General features: G+C 37.2%; 1 protein-coding gene across 18 annotated transcripts in view; it reads right to left on the reverse strand.

The window, feature by feature from the left end:
* Positions 1-26930, reverse strand: part of LOC145663063 (uncharacterized) — a 287238-nt gene that overhangs the window by 208351 nt on the left and 51957 nt on the right. The window contains exon 4 of one of the 18 annotated variants that reach the window (XM_081729229.1): positions 14244-15815. The exons of the other annotated variants lie outside the window; for them this stretch is intronic. Within the exon in view, the coding sequence (XP_081585355.1) occupies positions 14246-15815 (1570 nt within the window). The 3' untranslated portion in view covers positions 14244-14245. Of the gene's footprint in view, positions 1-14243; positions 15816-26930 lie in introns of those variants that run through there. 18 annotated transcript variants of the gene reach the window in all.

The raw sequence follows: 26930 nt of genomic DNA on the forward strand, positions 1-26930 counted from the left end.
TTGTACCCATTGAGACTTTTTTGTCAGGATAACAATATCTACAACATATCACGGTTTCAAGCAATTCCACTGAAATCCAGAATACTGTTACCTTCTGCTGTTTTCACAAATGTGGTCCTGTAGTGGACAAACGGTCAGTGATTGGTGGTTGTACCCATTGAGACTTTTTTGTCAGGATAACAATATCTACAACATATCACGGTTTCAAGCAATTCAACCGAAATCCAGAATACAGTTACTTTCTGCTGTTTTCACAAAAGTGGTCCTGTAGTGGACAAACGGTCAGTGATTGGTGGTTGTACCCATTGAGACTTTTTTGTCAGGATAACAATATCTACAACATATCACGGTTTCAAGCAATTCAACCGAAATCCAGAATACAGTTACCTTCTGCTGTTTTCACAAAAGTGGTCCTGTAGTGGCCAAACGGTCAGTGATTGGTGGTTGTACCCATTGAGACTTTTTTGTCAGGATAACAATATCTACAACATATCACGGTTTCAAGCAATTCCACTGAAATCCAGAATACTGTTACCTTCTGCTGTTTTTACAAAAGTGGTCCTGTAGTGGACAAACGGTCAGTGATTGGTGGTTGTACCCATTGAGACTTTTTTGTCAGGATAACAATATCTACAACATATCACGGTTTCAAGCAATTCCACTGAAATCCAGAATACTGTTACCTTCTGCTGTTTTCACAAAAGTGGTCCTGTAGTGGCCAAACGGTCAGTGATTGGTGGTTGTACCCATTGAGACTTTTTTGTCAGGATAACAATATCTACAACATATCACGGTTTCAAGCAATTCAACCGAAATCCAGAATACAGTTACTTTCTGCTGTTTTCACAAAAGTGGTCCTGTAGTGGCCAAACGGTCAGTGATTGGTGGTTGTACCCATTGAGACTTTTTTGTCAGGATAACAATATCTACAACCTATCACGGTTTCAAGCAATTCCACTGAAATCCAGAATACTGTTACCTTCTGCTGTTTTCACAAAAGTGGTCCTGTAGTGGACAAACGGTCAGTGATTGGTGGTTGTACCCATTGAGACTTTTTTGTCAGGATAACAATATCTACAACATATCACGGTTTCAAGCAATTCCACTGAAATCCAGAATACTGTTACCTTCTGCTGTTTTCACAAAAGTGGTCCTGTAGTGGACAAACGGTCAGTGATTGGTGGTTGTACCCATTGAGACTTTTTTGTCAGGATAACAATATCTACAACATATCACGGTTTCAAGCAATTCAACCGAAATCCAGAATACAGTTACTTTCTGCTGTTTTCACAAAAGTGGTCCTGTAGTGGCCAAACGGTCAGTGATTGGTGGTTGTACCCATTGAGACTTTTTTGTCAGGATAACAATATCTACAACATATCACGGTTTCAAGCAATTCAACCGAAATCCAGAATACAGTTACCTTCTGCTGTTTTCACAAAAGTGGTCCTGTAGTGGACAAACGGTCAGTGATTGGTGGTTGTACCCATTGAGACTTTTTTGTCAGGATAACAATATCTACAACATATCACGGTTTCAAGCAATTCCACTGAAATCCAGAATACTGTTACCTTCTGCTGTTTTTACAAAAGTGGTCCTGTAGTGGACAAACGGTCAGTGATTGGTGGTTGTACCCATTGAGACTTTTTTGTCAGGATAACAATATCTACAACATATCACGGTTTCAAGCAATTCCACTGAAATCCAGAATACTGTTACCTTCTGCTGTTTTCACAAAAGCGGTCCTGTAGTGGCCAAACGGTCAGTGATTGGTGGTTGTACCCATTGAGACTTTTTTGTCAGGATAACAATATCTACAACATATCACGGTTTCAAGCAATTCAACCGAAATGCAGAATACAGTTACTTTCTGCTGTTTTCACAAAAGTGGTCCTGTAGTGGCCAAACGGTCAGTGATTGGTGGTTGTACCCATTGAGACTTTTTTGTCAGGATAACAATATCTACAACATATCACGGTTTCAAGCAATTCAACCGAAATCCAGAATACAGTTACCTTCTGCTGTTTTCACAAAAGTGGTCCTGTAGTGGCCAAACGGTCAGTGATTGGTGGTTGTACCCATTGAGACTTTTTTGTCAGGATAACAATATCTACAACATATCACGGTTTCAAGCAATTCCACTGAAATCCAGAATACTGTTACCTTCTGCTGTTTTTACAAAAGTGGTCCTGTAGTGGACAAACGGTCAGTGATTGGTGGTTGTACCCATTGAGACTTTTTTGTCAGGATAACAATATCTACAACATATCACGGTTTCAAGCAATTCAACCGAAATCCAGAATACAGTTACCTTCTGCTGTTTTCACAAAAGTGGTCCTGTAGTGGCCAAACGGTCAGTGATTGGTGGTTGTACCCATTGAGACTTTTTTGTCAGGATAACAATATCTACAACCTATCACGGTTTCAAGCAATTCCACTGAAATCCAGAATACTGTTACCTTCTGCTGTTTTCACAAAAGTGGTCCTGTAGTGGACAAACGGTCAGTGATTGGTGGTTGTACCCATTGAGACTTTTTTGTCAGGATAACAATATCTACAACATATCACGGTTTCAAGCAATTCCACTGAAATCCAGAATACTGTTACCTTCTGCTGTTTTCACAAAAGTGGTCCTGTAGTGGACAAACGGTCAGTGATTGGTGGTTGTACCCATTGAGACTTTTTTGTCAGGATAACAATATCTACAACATATCACGGTTTCAAGCAATTCAACCGAAATCCAGAATACAGTTACTTTCTGCTGTTTTCACAAAAGTGGTCCTGTAGTGGCCAAACGGTCAGTGATTGGTGGTTGTACCCATTGAGACTTTTTTGTCAGGATAACAATATCTACAACATATCACGGTTTCAAGCAATTCAACCGAAATCCAGAATACAGTTACCTTCTGCTGTTTTCACAAAAGTGGTCCTGTAGTGGCCAAACGGTCAGTGATTGGTGGTTGTACCCATTGAGACTTTTTTGTCAGGATAACAATATCTACAACATATCACGGTTTCAAGCAATTCCACTGAAATCCAGAATACTGTTACCTTCTGCTGTTTTTACAAAAGTGGTCCTGTAGTGGACAAACGGTCAGTGATTGGTGGTTGTACCCATTGAGACTTTTTTGTCAGGATAACAATATCTACAACATATCACGGTTTCAAGCAATTCCACTGAAATCCAGAATACTGTTACCTTCTGCTGTTTTCACAAAAGTGGTCCTGTAGTGGCCAAACGGTCAGTGATTGGTGGTTGTACCCATTGAGACTTTTTTGTCAGGATAACAATATCTACAACATATCACGGTTTCAAGCAATTCAACCGAAATCCAGAATACAGTTACTTTCTGCTGTTTTCACAAAAGTGGTCCTGTAGTGGCCAAACGGTCAGTGATTGGTGGTTGTACCCATTGAGACTTTTTTGTCAGGATAACAATATCTACAACATATCACGGTTTCAAGCAATTCCACTGAAATCCAGAATACTGTTACCTTCTGTTGTTTTTACAAAAGTGGTCTTGTAGTGGACAAACGGTCAGTGATTGGTGGTTGTACCCATTGAGACTTTTTTGTCAGGATAACAATATCTACAACATATCACGGTTTCAAGCAATTCCACTGAAATCCAGAATACTGTTACCTTCTGCTGTTTTTACAAAAGTGGTCCTGTAGTGGACAAACGGTCAGTGATTGGTGGTTGTACCCATTGAGACTTTTTTGTCAGGATAACAATATCTACAACATATCACGGTTTCAAGCAATTCCACTGAAATCCAGAATACTGTTACCTTCTGCTGTTTTCACAAAAGTGGTCCTGTAGTGGACAAACGGTCAGTGATTGGTGGTTGTACCCATTGAGACTTTTTTGTCAGGATAACAATATCTACAACATATCACGGTTTCAAGCAATTCCACTGAAATCCAGAATACTGTTACCTTCTGCTGTTTTTACAAAAGTGGTCCTGTAGTGGACAAACGGTCAGTGATTGGTGGTTGTACCCATTGAGACTTTTTTGTCAGGATAACAATATCTACAACATATCACGGTTTCAAGCAATTCCACTGAAATCCAGAATACTGTTACCTTCTGCTGTTTTCACAAAAGTGGTCCTGTAGTGGACAAACGGTCAGTGATTGGTGGTTGTACCCATTGAGACTTTTTTGTCAGGATAACAATATCTACAACATATCACGGTTTCAAGCAATTCCACTGAAATCCAGAATACTGTTACCTTCTGCTGTTTTTACAAAAGTGGTCCTGTAGTGGACAAACGGTCAGTGATTGGTGGTTGTACCCATTGAGACTTTTTTGTCAGGATAACAATATCTACAACCTATCACGGTTTCAAGCAATTCCACTGAAATCCAGAATACTGTTACCTTCTGCTGTTTTTACAAAAGTGGTCCTGTAGTGGACAAACGGTCAGTGATTGGTGGTTGTACCCATTGAGACTTTTTTGTCAGGATAACAATATCTACAACGTATCACGGTTTCAAGCAATTCCACTGAAATCCAGAATACTGTTACCTTCTGCTGTTTTCACAAAAGTGGTCCTGTAGTGGACAAACGGTCAGTGATTGGTGGTTGTACCCATTGAGACTTTTTTGTCAGGATAACAATATCTACAACATATCACGGTTTCAAGCAATTCAACCGAAATCCAGAATACAGTTACTTTCTGCTGTTTTCACAAAAGTGGTCCTGTAGTGGACAAACGGTCAGTGATTGGTGGTTGTACCCATTGAGACTTTTTTGTCAGGATAACAATATCTACAACATATCACGGTTTCAAGCAATTCAACCGAAATCCAGAATACAGTTACCTTCTGCTGTTTTCACAAAAGTGGTCCTGTAGTGGCCAAACGGTCAGTGATTGGTGGTTGTACCCATTGAGACTTTTTTGTCAGGATAACAATATCTACAACATATCACGGTTTCAAGCAATTCCACTGAAATCCAGAATACTGTTACCTTCTGCTGTTTTTACAAAAGTGGTCCTGTAGTGGACAAACGGTCAGTGATTGGTGGTTGTACCCACTGAGACTTTTTTGTCAGGATAACAATATCTACAACATATCACGGTTTCAAGCAATTCCACTGAAATCCAGAATACTGTTACCTTCTGCTGTTTTCACAAAAGTGGTCCTGTAGTGGACAAACGGTCAGTGATTGGTGGTTGTACCCATTGAGACTTTTTTGTCAGGATAACAATATCTACAACATATCACGGTTTCAAGCAATTCAACCGAAATCCAGAATACAGTTACTTTCTGCTGTTTTCACAAAAGTGGTCCTGTAGTGGCCAAACGGTCAGTGATTGGTGGTTGTACCCACTGAGACTTTTTTGTCAGGATAACAATATCTACAACCTATCACGGTTTCAAGCAATTCCACTGAAATCCAGAATACTGTTACCTTCTGCTGTTTTCACAAAAGTGGTCCTGTAGTGGACAAACGGTCAGTGATTGGTGGTTGTACCCATTGAGACTTTTTTGTCAGGATAACAATATCTACAACATATCACGGTTTCAAGCAATTCCACTGAAATCCAGAATACTGTTACCTTCTGCTGTTTTCACAAAAGTGGTCCTGTAGTGGACAAACGGTCAGTGATTGGTGGTTGTACCCATTGAGACTTTTTTGTCAGGATAACAATATCTACAACATATCACGGTTTCAAGCAATTCAACCGAAATCCAGAATACAGTTACTTTCTGCTGTTTTCACAAAAGTGGTCCTGTAGTGGCCAAACGGTCAGTGATTGGTGGTTGTACCCATTGAGACTTTTTTGTCAGGATAACAATATCTACAACATATCACGGTTTCAAGCAATTCAACCGAAATCCAGAATACAGTTACCTTCTGCTGTTTTCACAAAAGTGGTCCTGTAGTGGCCAAACGGTCAGTGATTGGTGGTTGTACCCATTGAGACTTTTTTGTCAGGATAACAATATCTACAACATATCACGGTTTCAAGCAATTCCACTGAAATCCAGAATACTGTTACCTTCTGCTGTTTTTACAAAAGTGGTCCTGTAGTGGACAAACGGTCAGTGATTGGTGGTTGTACCCATTGAGACTTTTTTGTCAGGATAACAATATCTACAACATATCACGGTTTCAAGCAATTCCACTGAAATCCAGAATACTGTTACCTTCTGCTGTTTTCACAAAAGCGGTCCTGTAGTGGCCAAACGGTCAGTGATTGGTGGTTGTACCCATTGAGACTTTTTTGTCAGGATAACAATATCTACAACATATCACGGTTTCAAGCAATTCAACCGAAATGCAGAATACAGTTACTTTCTGCTGTTTTCACAAAAGTGGTCCTGTAGTGGCCAAACGGTCAGTGATTGGTGGTTGTACCCATTGAGACTTTTTTGTCAGGATAACAATATCTACAACATATCACGGTTTCAAGCAATTCAACCGAAATCCAGAATACAGTTACCTTCTGCTGTTTTCACAAAAGTGGTCCTGTAGTGGCCAAACGGTCAGTGATTGGTGGTTGTACCCATTAAGACTTTTTTGTCAGGATAACAATATCTACAACATATCACGGTTTCAAGCAATTCCACTGAAATCCAGAATACTGTTACCTTCTGCTGTTTTTACAAAAGTGGTCCTGTAGTGGACAAACGGTCAGTGATTGGTGGTTGTACCCATTGAGACTTTTTTGTCAGGATAACAATATCTAGAACATATCACGGTTTCAAGCAATTCCACTGAAATCCAGAATACTGTTACCTTCTGCTGTTTTTACAAAAGTGGTCCTGTAGTGGACAAACGGTCAGTGATTGGTGGTTGTACCCATTGAGACTTTTTTGTCAGGATAACAATATCTACAACATATCACGGTTTCAAGCAATTCCACTGAAATCCAGAATACTGTTACCTTCTGCTGTTTTTACAAAAGTGGTCCTGTAGTGGACAAACGGTCAGTGATTGGTGGTTGTACCCATTGAGACTTTTTTGTCAGGATAACAATATCTACAACATATCACGGTTTCAAGCAATTCCACTGAAATCCAGAATACTGTTACCTTCTGCTGTTTTCACAAAAGTGGTCCTGTAGTGGACAAACGGTCAGTGATTGGTGGTTGTACCCATTGAGACTTTTTTGTCAGGATAACAATATCTACAACATATCACGGTTTCAAGCAATTCCACTGAAATCCAGAATACTGTTACCTTCTGCTGTTTTTACAAAAGTGGTCCTGTAGTGGACAAACGGTCAGTGATTGGTGGTTGTACCCATTGAGACTTTTTTGTCAGGATAACAATATCTACAACATATCACGGTTTCAAGCAATTCCACTGAAATCCAGAATACTGTTACCTTCTGCTGTTTTTACAAAAGTGGTCCTGTAGTGGACAAACGGTCAGTGATTGGTGGTTGTACCCATTGAGACTTTTTTGTCAGGATAACAATATCTACAACATATCACGGTTTCAAGCAATTCAACCGAAATCCAGAATACAGTTACCTTCTGCTGTTTTCACAAAAGTGGTCCTGTAGTGGCCAAACGGTCAGTGATTGGTGGTTGTACCCATTGAGACTTTTTTGTCAGGATAACAATATCTACAACATATCACGGTTTCAAGCAATTCCACTGAAATCCAGAATACTGTTACCTTCTGCTGTTTTTACAAAAGTGGTCCTGTAGTGGACAAACGGTCAGTGATTGGTGGTTGTACCCACTGAGACTTTTTTGTCAGGATAACAATATCTACAACATATCACGGTTTCAAGCAATTCCACTGAAATCCAGAATACTGTTACCTTCTGCTGTTTTTACAAAAGTGGTCCTGTAGTGGCCAAACGGTCAGTGATTGGTGGTTGTACCCATTGAGACTTTTTTGTCAGGATAACAATATCTACAACATATCACGGTTTCAAGCAATTCAACCAAAATCCAGAATACAGTTACCTTCTGCTGTTTTCACAAAAGTGGTCCTGTAGTGGCCAAACGGTCAGTGATTGGTGGTTGTACCCATTGAGACTTTTTTTGTCAGGATAACAATATCTACAACATATCACGGTTTCAAGCAATTCAACCGAAATCCAGAATACAGTTACCTTCTGCTGTTTTCACAAAAGTGGTCCTGTAGTGGCCAAACGGTCAGTGATTGGTGGTTGTACCCATTGAGACTTTTTTGTCAGGATAACAATATCTACAACATATCACGGTTTCAAGCAATTCCACTGAAATCCAGAATACTGTTACCTTCTGCTGTTTTCACAAAAGTGGTCCTGTAGTGGACAAACGGTCAGTGATTGGTGGTTGTACCCATTGAGACTTTTTTGTCAGGATAACAATATCTACAACATATCACGGTTTCAAGCAATTCAACCGAAATCCAGAATACAGTTACTTTCTGCTGTTTTCACAAAAGTGGTCCTGTAGTGGCCAAACGGTCAGTGATTGGTGGTTGTACCCATTGAGACTTTTTTGTCAGGATAACAATATCTACAACATATCACGGTTTCAAGCAATTCAACCGAAATCCAGAATACAGTTACCTTCTGCTGTTTTCACAAAAGTGGTCCTGTAGTGGCCAAACGGTCAGTGATTGGTGGTTGTACCCATTGAGACTTTTTTGTCAGGATAACAATATCTACAACATATCACGGTTTCAAGCAATTCCACTGAAATCCAGAATACTGTTACCTTCTGCTGTTTTTACAAAAGTGGTCCTGTAGTGGACAAACGGTCAGTGATTGGTGGTTGTACCCATTGAGACTTTTTTGTCAGGATAACAATATCTACAACATATCACGGTTTCAAGCAATTCCACTGAAATCCAGAATACTGTTACCTTCTGCTGTTTTCACAAAAGCGGTCCTGTAGTGGCCAAACGGTCAGTGATTGGTGGTTGTACCCATTGAGACTTTTTTGTCAGGATAACAATATCTACAACATATCACGGTTTCAAGCAATTCAACCGAAATGCAGAATACAGTTACTTTCTGCTGTTTTCACAAAAGTGGTCCTGTAGTGGCCAAACGGTCAGTGATTGGTGGTTGTACCCATTGAGACTTTTTTGTCAGGATAACAATATCTACAACATATCACGGTTTCAAGCAATTCAACCGAAATCCAGAATACAGTTACCTTCTGCTGTTTTCACAAAAGTGGTCCTGTAGTGGCCAAACGGTCAGTGATTGGTGGTTGTACCCATTAAGACTTTTTTGTCAGGATAACAATATCTACAACATATCACGGTTTCAAGCAATTCCACTGAAATCCAGAATACTGTTACCTTCTGCTGTTTTTACAAAAGTGGTCCTGTAGTGGACAAACGGTCAGTGATTGGTGGTTGTACCCATTGAGACTTTTTTGTCAGGATAACAATATCTACAACATATCACGGTTTCAAGCAATTCAACCGAAATCCAGAATACAGTTACCTTCTGCTGTTTTCACAAAAGTGGTCCTGTAGTGGCCAAACGGTCAGTGATTGGTGGTTGTACCCATTGAGACTTTTTTTGTCAGGATAACAATATCTACAACATATCACGGTTTCAAGCAATTCAACCGAAATCCAGAATACAGTTACCTTCTGCTGTTTTCACAAAAGTGGTCCTGTAGTGGCCAAACGGTCAGTGATTGGTGGTTGTACCCATTGAGACTTTTTTGTCAGGATAACAATATCTACAACATATCACGGTTTCAAGCAATTCCACTGAAATCCAGAATACTGTTACCTTCTGCTGTTTTCACAAAAGTGGTCCTGTAGTGGACAAAGGGTCAGTGATTGGTGGTTGTACCCACTGAGACTTTTTTGTCAGGATAACAATATCTACAACATATCACGGTTTCAAGCAATTCCACTGAAATCCAGAATACTGTTACCTTCTGCTGTTTTTACAAAAGTGGTCCTGTAGTGGACAAACGGTCAGTGATTGGTGGTTGTACCCATTGAGACTTTTTTGTCAGGATAACAATATCTACAACATATCACGGTTTCAAGCAATTCCACTGAAATCCAGAATACTGTTACCTTCTGCTGTTTTTACAAAAGTGGTCCTGTAGTGGACAAACGGTCAGTGATTGGTGGCTGTTCCCACTGAGAATTTTGTCAGGATAATATTCCAGGATAGGATAGGGTATCTAAAAAATTCCAAAATGAAATTACGTGACTTTTTCGTGACCTTTGCTTTACCCAATCAAAATTTCCCAACATTTTCAAGAGCGAATTTAGGTGCGAATTAGGCCGAATTTTCATCCATGCGATAGAAACGTACTTTGCTTGCGATTTGGTAGCGTCTAAAGCCGACCATAGACATTTTGGTGGTGAATTTTGACGTTTCACAGAACAAAATTTTCCAATCTATACTTACGTTTGCACAGTTAAAAAAATTGTGACCCAAAAGCTAAATTTTGTGACTTTTTCGTGACTTTTATGACCGTTTTCTGATTTCGTGACTTTTTCGTGACTTTCGTGACCGATAGACACCCTGCAATATCTACAACGTATCATGGTTTCAAGCAATTCCACCGAAATCCAGAATACTGTTACCTTCTATTGTTTTCAAAAATTGGCCCTGTAGTGAAAAAACGGTCGGTAGTTGGTGTTTGTGCCTATTGATACTTTTTCTCAATATCACAATATCTACGATATACGGTTTCAAGCAATTCCACCGAAATCCAGAATACTGTTACCTTCTGCTGTTTTCACAAAAGTGGTCCTGTAGTGGACAAACGGTCAATGATTGGTGGTTGTGCCCATTGAGAGTTTTTCTCAGGATAAGAATATCTACAATATATATATATCACGATTTCAAGCTATTCCACCGAAATCCAGAATACTGTTACCTTCTGCTGTTTTGAAAATAGTGGCCAAACGGTCGGTGATTGTTTTTTGTGACTATTGATACTTTTTCTCAATATCACAGTATCTACAACATATCACGGTTTCGAGCAATTCCACCGAAATCCAATTTTTATAAGGATTGTGCGGGTTTCTTTTTGCGAGTCTTGTTCAATTTCGCTAGGTAGGTTTTATTATGTGCTTATGTCAGAAATGTTTATTTACTTCCATGAGTATATTTATTCTTTATTCACAAATAATTGGTGCATTTAATCTTTTTTATTTGTAAATTACTATATATACGTATTTTAATTTCATACATTGAGCTGTTTCAACCCAAAGAAACCAAATATATTCAAGAAGCCGTGAACACTTGCGGAGCTGAAAACATTAAAAGTGAACTCGTGTTTATCAATACTCATTTCAGTTCAATTTCAAATATCATAACGAGGTTAGAAGAGCGATGATTAGGACTTTGTATTGCATTTGAGCTGTGATTCAATAACGAAACAGACTCTACCACGACCAACTCGACAAGCATTTCTTCGAAAAGCACAGTCAATTGACGCAAAAAAATCCTGGCATATTTCAGATTTATCGGCAGTGGTATTGCTTCTTTGAAATACTTACTATCCCTTAACGACCCGTAACACGGAAGGAACATTTTCGATGTACAGTAATGTTTTGACTGACAATTGCAGGTTTTTACCAGGAAATACCGAAAACTACATAGTTGTGTATTGTAGCATGAATGCATCATAGTTATACACCAAGCATATGTAGTTCAAGTAATACAACTTTTTTCCCTATGGATAACAAAATTTCTCATTTAAATTTAGATTTTGATTGATGCATATTTATTCTTTTTAGTGCATATTTGCATATTTTCAATGCTTATTTTCGTGATTTTTAGTGCATATTTGCATGCATATATTGCCGTTTTTTAGTGCATATCGATCTGAAGTCTAATGATCACAAATATCAAGAAGTGCTAAATATAAAATATACTATATATATATATATATATATTGCAAAGTGTTAACATGAACACACATTCCCTGGCAAAAATTGGTGGTCGCCATGGAGAGGAAAGGCGGTCCGCATAAAAAGAGATCTAGAGTATTGCTTTAGGGGAAATATTCCATTCGGGTTAAAAGAAACTAGTCGTGATCAGACAGTCGTTGTTTCACTGTATATCCTGTAGTAACATTTCTAAAAAAAATATTAGATTTTGATAGAAAGTGATACATACATGTTCTGTGAAGCTTTCCCACAGTTTCTACTGACTGCTTGGAGTTGATATCAGTTAAAATGAGCAAGTGAATTAACTACCTCTATTCTAGAGAGTTAAAAAATACGTACAGACAATATTTTGTTCTAAAAAAATCTTCGATTTTTATGGAACGTATAGTGGAACTGGTAAAGATAAGGGGATTCAAATCCGAAATTTAAAATATATATATATTTATAGCTTCTACAATGTACACCATAACTAGTTTAAATTTGGTGGGAAGGTGAGTTTAAAGTAGGATGTGTAGGAGGTAGAGGCATAGAAAACACGTTCTTCTCGGTAGAGGACAACACGGTACTTACACCATCCTGTTGAAAGTTAAATTATCATTGTTCTTTCGAAGATGAACACACATTTTCCTTGTTATAGTATTAGTAACTTTTAAAGTGACGATAAGAACATATATATATTATCATGGATCATGGAAGTATAACTGAATTGAAAATATCAACGGGTTTAAACGTTTCGTGTTACCTATATCTCAAAAGAGTAACTTTTGAATTTCTATCCGTTTGTCCGTTCGTCTTTATCTGAAATGCTTAAGCAGTCTCAGCGTTCAACATAAACCAAATTAAAAACTCAAGGCTCTTACTGGATTCCTATAGCTCTTATGTTTCCCTAACATTCAAAAATAAAGGTCGTTTACAAAGAACGAAACCGTAATAACACTTTCTTCTTGAAAACTATTCATAGGATTTTGATTATATTTCATTAATAATTCTTAAAGAGGTGCTCATGATGGAGTCATGATCTATAGCGTGTCACTGAAATTTTAGGAATAAACGAGCACATATATAAACCAGATTTACCAAGTGAGACGTGTGTGAAAACTGAACAATTTATAAAAGAACGGCCCTTTAAGACTGTGCCATGAGAGGAGAGAAGTTACTGAAGAACAGAACTATAGAGGAAATTTAAAAGTAAATACAAATACTTATCAATTCAATGGAAACACCTGGAGTTGGGAACCCGTTAATTTCTGAGTTTGCAGCGTTCAGGCGACGATCGCAGTGCCGGGTTGTTGATGGTGATGTGATAGGGAAAACTTTGTACTACGTGAAAAGCAGCAGAACGGCAGCAGGCATAGATCTCGTTGAGTATCTGGTAATGGATTGTCACTCAGATCTCTCGTGTGACTATGGTGCAAGTGACGGAGGAACTCAAGCAGTACTTCCTACAGCCTGTGCGGAAAAAGTCCACCGCGAATTGCAGGACATGGACATAAGGGGTCGGACTACACGGACAAAACCACTAAAAAGGGACGATAACGTTATAGCATGACGGTGCCCCAAATATGCAACATGCAGCGCTGACGACTGGAAACGTCTGATATGGTCGGATGAGTCATCTTTCACCTTACTTTAAACCATAAGCCCTGTTTATGAGTACAAGGGTCAAAAGAGACAGCATGTCTCCTTCCAACCGTGAAACATAGCGGCGGCTGTGATGATGTGAGCCTTAATATCCTGGTTCAATGCGGCCTGCGCTGACGCTCACCGATCGCGTCAGGACCATGTGCAACCTATGTCCCAGATGTTTCCGAGTAATAACATCATATTCGAAGATGATAATACGCCCAGATGTTGCGCCGTGATTAGAGGAAAATCAAGATTCAGTTGAACAACTCCCCTAGCATGTCCAATAACCAGACATGAACGTAACTGAACATTTGTGATCCATTTTGGAGACACGAATCCGGCACATACTTCACCCCCATCCTCTTTCATGGAACTTGAGTAATGTATTGCACGCTGAACGGTGTAATATTCCAGTCATGCTGTGTAGGCCAAATGGTGGAATGAAGAAAGTGGGCGGGAACGGGAAAACCTCGAGAAATATATATATATATATTCTGTCATCTGAAATAGCGTTTACAGAAAAGTAGTTTTTCTTGAATACACATTTCTCAGTCACACTCATTTCGGAACCTAAAATAAAAATACGAAAAAGGAGAGTTTAAAACAATGACGGAAAGTCACATATTACCCCAACTACTTTTGCAGACATCATGCTAATAATCAAAGCTATGAAAAACAATTACTAAATAGTGAAACTTAATACATTTTCTTATTCCCTCACAAGCAAGTATTTATTACATGTAATTTCGAGCTATTATGCAGAATGAATATTTACCTTCATATGGACGGTATATTTTGAACTTCCTCATACTTTCCCAATGTTTCTTTACTATGACACTTATGATAAATCATGGAAGATTTTGAACGAAATCCTTTGCTGCAAATATTGCATACGTATGGTCTTTCTCCAGTATGAAGTCGTTTATGAATAACGAGTGGGCTTCTTTGACTGAAACACTTTCCACATATATCGCATGGAAATGGTTTTTCTCCAGTGTGAACTCTTCGATGAACGACGTAATTTTTATGGGATACAAAAGCTTTTCCACAAACATTACACAGAATAGGCTTCTCGCCAGTATGGGAACGTATGTGATTAATTAAAGACGAGCGACCTGTAACAGCTTTCCCACAATACTCGCAAACAATTTTTTCTCCATTGTGTACCTTCATATGCCTTTTTAGGTTACGTCGTTCAGAAAAAGTTCTTTTACAAATTTCACATTTATGCGATTCAATAGCTTTATGGATTCGTAAATGGCAGTACAACCCGCTATGAGTAGGAAAGCATTTCTGGCATGTGATACACACGTATGGTGTGTTTCCCATATGTTTATTAATATGGTCACGTAGCGATGATTTCTGCAAGAAGCCTTTACCACAAATATCACAATTAAATATTGGGTTATTCGTGTGTGTTCTAAGATGAGTTTCATAGCTCGATTTGTACAGAAATTGCTTACTACAAACCTCACATTCAAATCTGTCATTGCTATGAGATTTCTTATGCATAAAGTAAGCAGAAATTGATCTAAAACGATCTCCACACTCTTTACAAATGAAAGCTTTCTCGGTTTCGTGAGTTTTCAAATGGTACCTGAGATCACAAGGTTTATAAAATGATATTGAACATTGAGGACATTGAAAACGTCTTCCACGATGGAATTTCATTTGATGGTAATTCCTCTTATCCACTGTAGAGAAATGTTCAGGACATTGGCTACATGGAAATATTTCATTTTTGGACGAGGACTCATTCTGAATTTTCTCTGGAGATGTTCTATATTGATTTGTATCTTTTCTTCTCAAGGTATTTTCTGCTGTACTATATTGATGTGAATTTGAATTTTTATCTTTTCTTCTCACGGTATTTTTTGCTGTACTATATTGATCTGAATTTGAATTATCTTTTCTTCTCAAGATATTTTCCGCAGTACTATCTTGATCTGAATTTGAATTATTATTTTTTCTTCTTAAGGTATTTTTCGCAGTAGGTATCTCAGATGAACTGGAATATACTTTATCTTGCATTGATATTTCTTTGTCGATTATCGATTGTCTAAATGATAGTTCAGTATACTGTCCAGAATCTTGCGTCTGACTATAAGTTTGAAGCATGTAAGACTGTTGGATCGTTGATTGCGACCAATTCTGCTGACAAATTGGAGAAAAATGTTGGTATAAGGGACCATTTAAAAACGTATTCCATGAGTTCCATCTATAGTAATTATCTAAAATATTTTCTTGCCCTACGTGCTGGTAACTTGAACTATTATTAATATATGAGGATATGGGAAATGTTGGAATACATTTAGTCAGTAAGTCTCCATCTGGCTTTAAGACTGCCCTAGAAAAAATCAAAATAAATTATATTGAATTTGACAAACAGGAGAAAAATAAAAAGTAAATGTTTCAAATCACGCATGGAATCAGTCTTTACATATATATGGTAATTGCGTACGTCATGCAAATGCAGCTCCATATATTTTATTCTTAAACGATGTAAGAATCTTTGACTTTTCGAAGGTATAGTAAACAAATTTAATATCTGACAAACGCACATAAAATGTTTCGTTTGTTAGGTTGGTGCGCATAAACTGTCGCTCCACATGCATTTCCACATGTCTGAAAAATGAAAACTAGACTAGCCTACTTGAGAACTCAAAATAATTGCCTGGCGAAAAATGTCTGGGTCTGCGATGCGAAGAAGTTCTCACGTGCATGTTGCACCGCCTGTTTATTAGGGAAGGTCTTTTCTCGCCTGCTCGAGATGCTAGTCAATGAGACAGACATCAAGAGAATATGATTGATGAAGAATGATTTTATACTGCAATTCAGAGTCTACACCGTCCTTTGCTTGAAATGTGGATAAGTATATCGTGGAACATAAAGATGTCACGTCCATTAACAATTGCTGGATGCTTACGGAGAAGTCTGCATAACGATCTGCACTGATGGTTCCACCGCCGCTGAAGAAGAATGATGTACCAACCCCACCACTGACCACCACACCATCAACACTACATTCCGTAGGTGGAAAGATGGTCTAAAACGTTGTCCACAATCCAATCATTGTCCTTGACCGTTTATCATTGTAAAGCAGATCCATTTTGCACCTGAAGTGACAATACGATGCAGGAATAATTTCCAATTATTTCTTACGTTTAGAGAACTGCATACCTCCGGATGGCGAGGTGACAAACAACAGTAGTATGGTGTATGTCTTAACTTGTATGCACTACCACAAGGACTTTTCTCAGCGTCAGTTTGCGAGATTTTCGTGAAGAGACGGGGACCATTTTTTCAATGACATGGAACGATAACGAAACTTCACAAAACAACGGTGGATAATACGTTCATTCGCCATTCCTAGCCAAAACGGACTGTTACTGTTTCTTGAGGATTGTTGCGCAGATTCTCCCAGTCTGAGGTCCCAAAGAAAAATTATTCGCAATTGTGTTCTCAATGGTGCACCTTCGTACAACCCTGTAATCAAAAGTGCACTGCTCCCTGACTGTATGGATACCCCAACCTGTTTGCTCTACGTGTACAGAGTTTGAGACATTAGACAAGTGACATCCGTCCATCTGCTGTGTTGCTGACATTAAGTTTTTCAAACGTCAGAGCGGGCATTTCGATCGCACGAACCTAATAAAGTGTGGCATGATGCATTCAAAGTAAACATTTACTGGTTTCGCCCACATGTATTGTAAATATATTTTTCATATTAACATCGCACTAGTTTATACTGAACTTAGTTGAGAATTTGAGATATACTTAGGGATACAGTTATGGAAAGTTTTATATAGTAGTACTACCGAAGTTCTGCTCTTCTCGTGTAGTATAATGAAACTCTAAAGAATGAATTCTGTATCTACATTCTTACAAAACTGTTTAATCATATCTTGCTTCTGCCTGTCCCAGTAGTTTCTAGTGATTATGGGTGCTAACGAAAATCAATGCGGAAAGATAATTTTATTACTTCCACCGTTACGCTTTGATTTAAGGTATTCTGAAAATGCTGTCCTTGAACCAGGGTTGGCAAAAACCATGATTTTTATTGAAAAAACAAAAAAAAGGTTTTTTTTTTGGTTTAAATAACTTGCTCTATGCATTTGTATCACATATGGACAGAAATAAGTTTGTTTCAATTTGGTGTTATTATGCAACAACCAGGTTATGCTGGAAGGGGTCACATAAGCTTAAAGCGGAGTTCAAACCGTTTCTCGACTTACATCCGAAACAACTTGTCCTCCATTTGAACTTGAAACCCAGACTAATTGGCCACAAATGTGATACGTCTGCCGACTCCCTCACGAAGGACTCCTGATACGTTGTACGTATCTTTACATACTGATACTTTTAATATAATTATCAAATTGTCAAAAGTCATATGAGCCCATTTCGGTTTATAGAATCACTATTCATAGCATTTTTGCTCTAGAAGTCTTATTACGTAATGAACTACTATGCAGTAATTTACTTCAGGAGAAAAGACCTGGTGTGATGGAATTCCATTGACATAATTTCGAATTTACATGTTAGTTGTTCCTTTTAATATTCGGGGGTGCGGTGGCTCAGTGGTAGAGCGTTCACCTCCGGTGCTTGGGGTCCCTGGTTCGATCCCAGCTCGCGCCGTGTGGACTTTGTGGTGGACAAACACCGTGCTCGTGGGTTTTCTCGGGGTTCTCCCGTTTCCTCCCACTTTCTTCATTCCACCATTTCACTCATTTCTCATTATCACCGTCTCCTTTAGCCTAACCGGCATAACCGTGGGACGTTAAACGTCCGGAAGATTTCATTTCATTTCCTTTTAATATTCAAAGAGAGTAAGTAAATGTAACATTTACCCTTCTATGATTCAATGCTCTTTAATTACCTGTTTTAATGTATGTGATCCTCTAGCGTAAACAATGTGAATCACAGTTCACACAATTTCACTAATGCTTTTCCGTTTTAGATTTGTCTAATATTCATTTTAATTAACCAGTTACTAACCGAAATGTTAAGGCAAAATGCCTATTTCTTAATATCAGAGATAATAAAAATGAACGAGTTGAAGTTCGTTTGGGGAAGTTTTTTTTTTTTTACCTTAATTTTAATAAAATTTATTTTGCCTATTTTAATGTACAAGGTGCACCAACAAAGTAACCAAACCTTTACAAAAACAACCTACAGCTTAAAAAATGTTATCACTGTATAAAACTGGAAAGGCCTTTGTTTAAGCACAAACTTCATAAAATCAATTTAAATATGAACTAAAAGGAAACTTAAACAAAACTCACTCTCATGTTTCTCTACCCACAGCCTGGTTGTTTCTATTGACACTGTAATTTTGAAACACTGAGTCGTTGTTAGATTTGTTGTTTGGTTTGAAATCAGGGTTGAAAAAGAAAATCACGATTTTTTTTAAAAATCATATTTGTTGATTTTTTATTTAAATCGATTTTTTAATTTAAATCACTAGTACTTGATTTTTAAAAAGTAAAATTTAATTGTTCATTTTTGTTATTTTGTTTTTGGTAAGTTTCGGAGGTTTCCCAGTTTCAGTTAGACTAAAAAGCAAAATTGGGGGTCTCCCGATATTTATGGTGTGATTTCTGAAAGGTGTTTCTCATACGTGACAATTAATCACGAGCAGTACATCATTGTTTTCTTAACTTGTAACAATGGGTGATCACCTTAACCTCGGGAGTTCAAATCTGAATGATTGAGCGAAAGAAAGACAACGTATTAAAAAAAAAAAAAAAAAAAAAATCATCCGAATTCCAACTGCAAACGAGAAAGGAATTTCATGCAAAATGCAAGGTATGTGGCTCAAAAATGCAAGATCTTGTTATCCAGCTGAAGAAATTTTAGAAGTGTGCAAAGCAGAAGAACTAGTGAAAGATTCTGGGGTAACGAGAGTGACATTAAAAATTGTCCGGTTTTGTTTAATGTATGTGAAGAATCGATCAAAAACGATACAACAGAAAGCGAAAAATGTAAATATTAAAAGAAATGTAGGACATGTGGTCCAAACTCTCAAGCCGATCTCTGTTGCATTGGGACAGAATTTCCGATTTCGTGATCGATAGACACACTGTGAAAGAATGCTTTCATCTTTTGGTTTTGTACAATCTAAAATACGCACTGATATAGGCATAGGCACTGATAAAGCCTATAAGTTAGTTTTTTTTTTTTTTTTTTTTTTACCAACTTAATCAGAAAAGAATTTAAATACGCACGTGTAGAAACATTTGCATTGCACTGCAGAGTGAGCATATAGCCTATTTTATATTTTTGTTTATAAAATGAATATTTTTTACACTCTTCTATTTTTACTATATCGTAATAAATATCAGTATTTTTTTATATAATGTTAATCAGTGTCGTTTTATATAAAGCCATGTGTTCATATTTCTTGTACGGGCAAATATTTAATTTTATTTTGTCACACATCACTATCATTCGCTTAAAAACTGTAAATGTATTCAAGGTAAACTTGTGTATCAACATTTTATATATATATATATATATACGAGGTGTGGCAATTAAATAACGAGACTGCCACCTCCTGTCGCGCAGGATCGTGGGGGAAGAGGACGTGTTGTTGATCTTAAACCTTCATGAGCTGCCACTGTTTGTTTCATGATTCTGAAAGCTTTTGTTTTCTTTCATGAAAAATTGTTCTACTTGTTCCTACATAGTACTGAAAATTGTCTAAGCCATGAAAGCTTTCAGATTCTTTAAACGATCATTCACTTTTTAACATTTCTATATATGAATTCAATCAATTTTATGAATACTGACGAATTGTTACTTGATCACTGATATTTGTTAAGAACGGAAAATTTTCCGGAAAAATATAGAAGAAAATTTCCCACCTCACATCACGGCTAAACAACGATGTAGGAATAAGTGGAGTACGATTATACGAATCGGAAAATTTTCCGTTTTAAAATTTTCCGGAAACGTTTCATCACTGTACAGGACAGACAATTTTTCGATTCACGAAAAATTGTTTTACTTGTTCCTACATAGTACTGAAAATTGTCTAAGCCATGAAGATTTTCAGATTCTTTAAACGATCTTTCACTTTTTACATTTCTATATATGAATTCAATCGATTTTATGAATACTGACGAATTGTTACTTGATCATTGATGTTTGTTAAGAACGGAAAATTTTCCGGAAAATATACAAGAAAATTTTCCACCTCACATCACGGCTAAACAACGATGTAGGAATAAGTGGAGTATGTTTTTATTAATCGGAAAATTTTCATCACTGTGGGACAGACAATTTTTCGATTCATGAAAAATTGTTCCACTTGTTCCTACATAGTACTGAAAATTGTCTGAGCCATGAAAATTTTCAGATTCTTTAAACGATCATTCACTTTTTAACATTTCTATATATGAATTCAACCAATTTTATGAATACTGACGAATTGTTACTTAATCACTGATATTTGTTAAGAACGGAAAATTTTCCGGAAAAATATAGAAGAAAGTTTTCCCTCACATCTCGACTAAACAACCATGTAGGAATATGTGGAGTATGGTTTTATGAATCGGAAAATTTTCATCACTGGTGGTCGCCATGCAGAGGAAAGGTGGTCCGCATAAAAAGAGATCTAGAACATTGCTTTAATGGAAATATTCAATTCGGGTAAAAAGAAAACAGTCGTGATCAGAGTGTTGTTGTTTCACTGTATATCCTAATGTAACATTCGTAAAAAATATTAGATTTTGATAGAAAATGGTATATATGTACTATGAAATTTCCCCACAGTTCCTACTGTTTGCCTGGAGTTGTTGATATCAGCCAAAATGAGGAAGCGAATTAACTACCTTTATCCTAGAGATTTAAAAAAAATGTACAGACAATATTTTGTTCTAAAAAAATCTACAATTTTTATGGAACGTATGGTGAAACTGATGAAGATAAGGGGATCAAAATTTCAGGAGTAAACGAGCAAATATATAAATCAGATTTAACAAGTGAGTAACGTGTAAAAACTAAACAATTTATAAAAGAACGACTCATTTAAGTCTGTGCCATTGGAGGAGGCGAATTGTTGGAGAACAGAACTATAGAGGGAATTTAGAGATACATACAAATACTTATTAATTTAAGGAAACACCTGGAATTGGAAACGCGTAAATTTTTGGGCTGATATTCAGGCGACGATCGCAGCGCCAGTTTTTTGATGGTGGTGTGTTAGCGTGTTTGCACACGATACCGACAAAATTGGAGGAAGCACCGATAATATCGGTGTCGGTGTACTTTGCACACGTCGCGTCGCCGACTATATCGTTGCCCGTGATGAGCGAAATAAGTGACACACACAATATATTCTGCACTGTTTCTACAAATCTCCGTATATGCAAACAAATAAAAGTATTAATAATCGCGAAAATTATTATTTTTTTTTTTTTAACAAGGATTACAAAAACTGTTCTGAAGAGGTGTGGAGAACGGTACAAAACTTAGAAAAAAAATAGGTCTATGCCTAAACATGTTTAGCTTCAACAGTCCCGTTTTAAATAGATGTCGTAAACATTTATTTTCGTTTCGATGAGAATTGATGCTGCGGTACATTGCAAACTATATTAGTTTTTAATTTTTGTTGAAACACTGTTACATATTGTATGTATATTATTTTGTTTTCCATGCAATTAACACCAATGTCATAGTAGATTAAATTATAAGATTCGAATTAGTAATTTTGTTTTACATTGCTCTATACATACACTGGCGCAAATCCCGGGGGATGAAGGGGATAGGTTCCCTCCAATCTTCCCTCCCAATAATCCGATTTGAAATGTTCTTTTTGGGGGAGAAATTTGATTTGTGTCCGGTCGCCAAAAAGGAAAGTGAGATGAAATTAATGTCCACTCAGAATAAGCCTCAAAAGTGCCCGCCTCCCAATGTTGAAGACAACTCTGCTCCCCTGATCCTCCATAGCATTGATTCTCGAGCACAGAAATATTTTGAACATTGCTATATATATATATATATATATATATATATATATATATAGGGGAACGATCCTTACCCTCCCCCCCCCCATGTTGAAGACAGATTTGCGCTGTTGCATACATACCTGTCGTTTCTCGTTTCTTTTTGTCCATGAACTCAAAATCCTGGGCAAGGCTTGCATAAACTTCTCGCCATGCTTTTTGCTTTTCAATTCTGTCCTTGAAAGAGTGTTATCTTATCCCATATGCAAGGTCTACATTACACAAGTTCAATAAGGGTTAAAATCAGGGCAGAAAAAAAATCATGATTTTTTTTTTTAAAATCATTTTTGCTGATTTTTTTTATTTAAATCAAATCTTTTTTCTCGCGTAACAAGTCATAAACTGAAGATAAAACATTAGGAATTAATATTAAATGTTAATTATGCCATTTAAGTGAAAGTATTGAGCTTGAATTTTGAATTGATTGCCAATCGTTAACTTATTTCAATCCCAAATAGAGATGCAAGGGTTCGGGGGAAAAGCCGTCTTTTTATTTATTTATTTATTTATTTTGGAGGGGGGGGGCGGTTTTTTCTGCTTTGCTTGGGAAATTTTGGACTTTTTTTTTTAAATTCTGCTTTAAATTGACAAAGCAGGTTTTGTTACGCTTCTCTACAATACAAAAACTCATTTAAGTAGTAGTGGATGAAGATAATAATACAAAACCTCGAAAATAAACATGAATTTCGAAAACATGTTTCAAACAATTTTAATTCTTAACACATTTTTAGTCTGAATCCCCAAAAAAGAATCAATGTGTATATAATAAGTTTCAGTTAAGTTTTAACTTTTATATCCATTATAAGCAATATTTTTTATTGTGAATTAAAAAAACAAAAACAAGGAAAACTGTTACATGACATACAGAATTTATTGTACTATGTGTGTGAATTCAAACAAATAATACATCGGGAAGATAATAATACATTTACTGAACAAACGAACAAAACAAATTTAAGTTTCGACGCCGTAGCCTTCTCAAAAATAGCATGTTCTTCTCTTTGTTCATTACGTATATCCAGTGGCTCAAGTGGTATAAAGTTGGCTTCGCATTCGGGAGGTATTAGGTTCGATTCCCGTTGCCGACCATCCTGACTGGGATTTTCCAGTGTTTCCCTCAGTCCTACCAGGCAAATGCCGGGATGGTACCTACTAAAACAGGCCCTGGCCAATACCCTCCCAAATCCTTTCCATGTTAGATATCCAGTATAAAATAGCCTTTGAGCTGCATCAGGTGATTGTTAAATAAATAAATAAATATCATTTCCTCGTCCATCTGTTATAGCCTATAAGTTTATTATGTCTGACTTCCGAGACTTTCATAAACATTCGTACTAGAGTAACAATGAAAAATAATCATTGTTTTATTACAATTCCACGCATTACTTTAAAAGACTAAAAAAAAAATGCAATCTTTGTGTGGGACGCTCAAAAATCACCTAATTTGTTAATGCACCTCTTGCTTCCGCCTTTGCTACCCCCACAGAAACTTCTTTGAAATGGAACAGAAATGTTGAAAATGTATTTTCTATTCATTTATTACGTACGTAATAATCTGTTACCACCTATCAGGTGCTTCGATAAAGTCCCAAATTCTGTAATGCACAGACTGTTCCTTAAGCTTCTTTAGAGTCAGGAATGTACTGAATTTTCTGTTTATGGATCATAAAGTCAAGCACAACAAACGGGTGCAACAGACTTGCGCACACTTCAGATCCAAGATTGCGCACACTTTTCAGTTATACAGATCAAGATCCAAAAATCCAGGTTTGCGCAGTTTTCTTTACAATGTTGCCAAACTTAGATGTTTATTGTTATGAAAATGAAAAACTACTTTTGTGTTACCCAGATCAAAACAACATAGTGAATGTACCAAAAATTTACTTGTTTATATAATTACTTCAACAATAATTTACAATGGTTTTTTTTTTTTTTTTTTTTTTTTTTCATTCACAATTTCTTTCCTTGGAATCTATGTCCGATGGATTTAAGAAATAAGGTTCTTTCCATGCTTATTGCCATTGTGCATCTCTTAAGTTCCTCGAACTTTTCGATAAATTCTTGCCTACAGACTTCTTTTTTCCTTATAGGACACAGTTCACCTTTGGCTACAGAATTAAATTTCAAGTCCGTCAACAGTATAACAGCAGGCGACTTTCAGTCTAAATAAGGCACCATGCTTCATTGATTTTATTGGCCTTCAGCCCCAGACCACAGCCAATCACAATGCTCGGTTTGTTTATTTGCACAGGTAAACCTTTAATTGCCTACGCAGGTGTCACCTTTCACTTTTGGAATTAAACATTTTAATTGCCTACCCAGAGGTTACTATTGAACCTGAACATTTTATAAAATTATTGATCTGGTTAGATTTTGAAAACTGGACAAAGCCATATTATATACTACAATAGAATCGTTTAGAATAATTTTGATTCGTGATACTCTGAAGTTTGTCTTTACAAATAAGGGTGGTGGAGTTTCCCTTCCAAATACGAGTAACTAGTATTTGAGATTTAGCATCCAGAAATCTCATTTTCTTTTCTTCATTAGATATTATGCCCAATTCTGTTTTTATCATCTGGCAATGTCGCTTCTCGATCCTGTGCGCAATCCTGGCAAAAAATACTGTCAATCAACCTCTTATCTGGCATTTGCTGATAAAGAAGATAAGTGTGCGCAAGTCTGTGACTCCCCAACAAACATGAGTGAGTGGTTAGCTTTTCCGCTTCTATTGGGAAACCCGGGATTCAGTCCCGCATTCGACCATTCCGACAAAAGTTCTTAATTCCATATGTGAATGTAGAGATAGTGCGTGTACTGTGATTCCTGGTTGATTTCATTTCTTATGTTTTAAATTGTTGTTATTACTAATTACCAGCAATGACGGATTTGCGGAAGGGGTTAGGATGAGAGTGTCTTTCGGACTGAAGCCTGTTCTCCGAAATTACGGACTTTCTAAAACAAACGACACTAAACACATATATATTTTAAAACACATTTTTCTGACCAGAACAAAATGAATTATTTAATAACTATACGATTTTTGTTACAGTTTCAAGGACCTAACGTCCTCTTCATCAGACATTATATCTTATGAGGAAGATATAAGATTTGCTGTCATCTGTCTTTTTCTCAATGTCTGATGAAGAGGACGTTAGGTCCTTGAAACTGTAAAAAAAAAAAAATCGTATAGTTATTAAATGATTCATTTTGTTCTGGTCAGAAAAATGTGTTTTAAAATGTTATTGTGATTATCCAGAACTATGGAGTATATATATATATATATATATATATATATATATATATGTGTGTGTGTGTGTGTGTGGAAAACATAGAAATATGTAATATCGGTCAAAATATGTAAAAATATTTAATATGAAACTTGAGTTGAAGCACCCTACAGGTGTGAATCACAAACATTTAAGGATTTGACGAACCTATATATGAAGGAAAAAATATGTAATTACATACAAATCCGGACATTACTAACAAGGGACCATAACGTTATAGCATGACAGTGCCACAAACATGCACAGCTGTGACTGGAAACGTCTGATATGGTCGGATGAGTCATCGTTTAACTTACTTCAAACCACGAGCAGAGCCCTGCAAACCCAGGCCCGAAGACGGCCCAGCCCTGATGGATCTGAATTCTGTGCCCGGCTCGACCCGGCCCGGCCCGAATCTCTAGCCGGGCTCTAAACTGGCCGGGCACATTCCGGGTTGGCCCGAACACTGTGAACGACGGATCGGAAACTAATGTTAGCAGCCTGTGTTAATCGTAATGTGTTTGGGAAATTAACTCTTTATTCAAGACTGTAAAGTACTCTACTTCTACTACTCTTATTATTACTACTACTGCTACTGCTATTATTATTATTAATTATTATTATTATTACTAATATTATTACTATTACTATTACTACTACTACTTCTACTACTACAACTGCTACGACTTCGCGTCAGAGTTGACATGTCTGGTGGTACATACTTTACAATCTAAGTACAGAAAAAATCGAAGAAATACTAGTTATTATGGCCGGTCTGCGTAGAATGCGAACCGATGCTTGACGATGGGCAACGGTGGCTCAGTAGGTAAAGCTCTCACATCTGGTGCTAGAGGTCGTCGGATCGATCCCTTCTCGTGTTATGTGAGCTTTGTGGTGGACAAACACCGTGAGCTTGGGAGTTTTCGGATTAGCTAGTTTTCGTCCACTGTCTTCATTCCACCAATTCATCCATCATCATCCATACGTCTTGAGCCGTAATTGCCTAAAGAACATATGAGAAAGTCAAGTCCTTGACCTGCTGATTAGAATTTGGTCCGCTACCATTAGACCACGGAGGCCGAAACCATGAACTGGCGTGTTCACAAGATTAGTAGTAGTAGTAGTAATAGTGTAAGCAGAAACAGTAGTTGTGGTAGTATTAGCAGCAGCAGTAGTAGTAGTAGT

Source organism: Thermobia domestica, chromosome 10 (assembly GCF_964235325.1).
Source record: "Thermobia domestica chromosome 10, izTheDome1.hap1.1, whole genome shotgun sequence".
NCBI lineage: Eukaryota > Metazoa > Arthropoda > Insecta > Zygentoma > Lepismatidae > Thermobia > Thermobia domestica.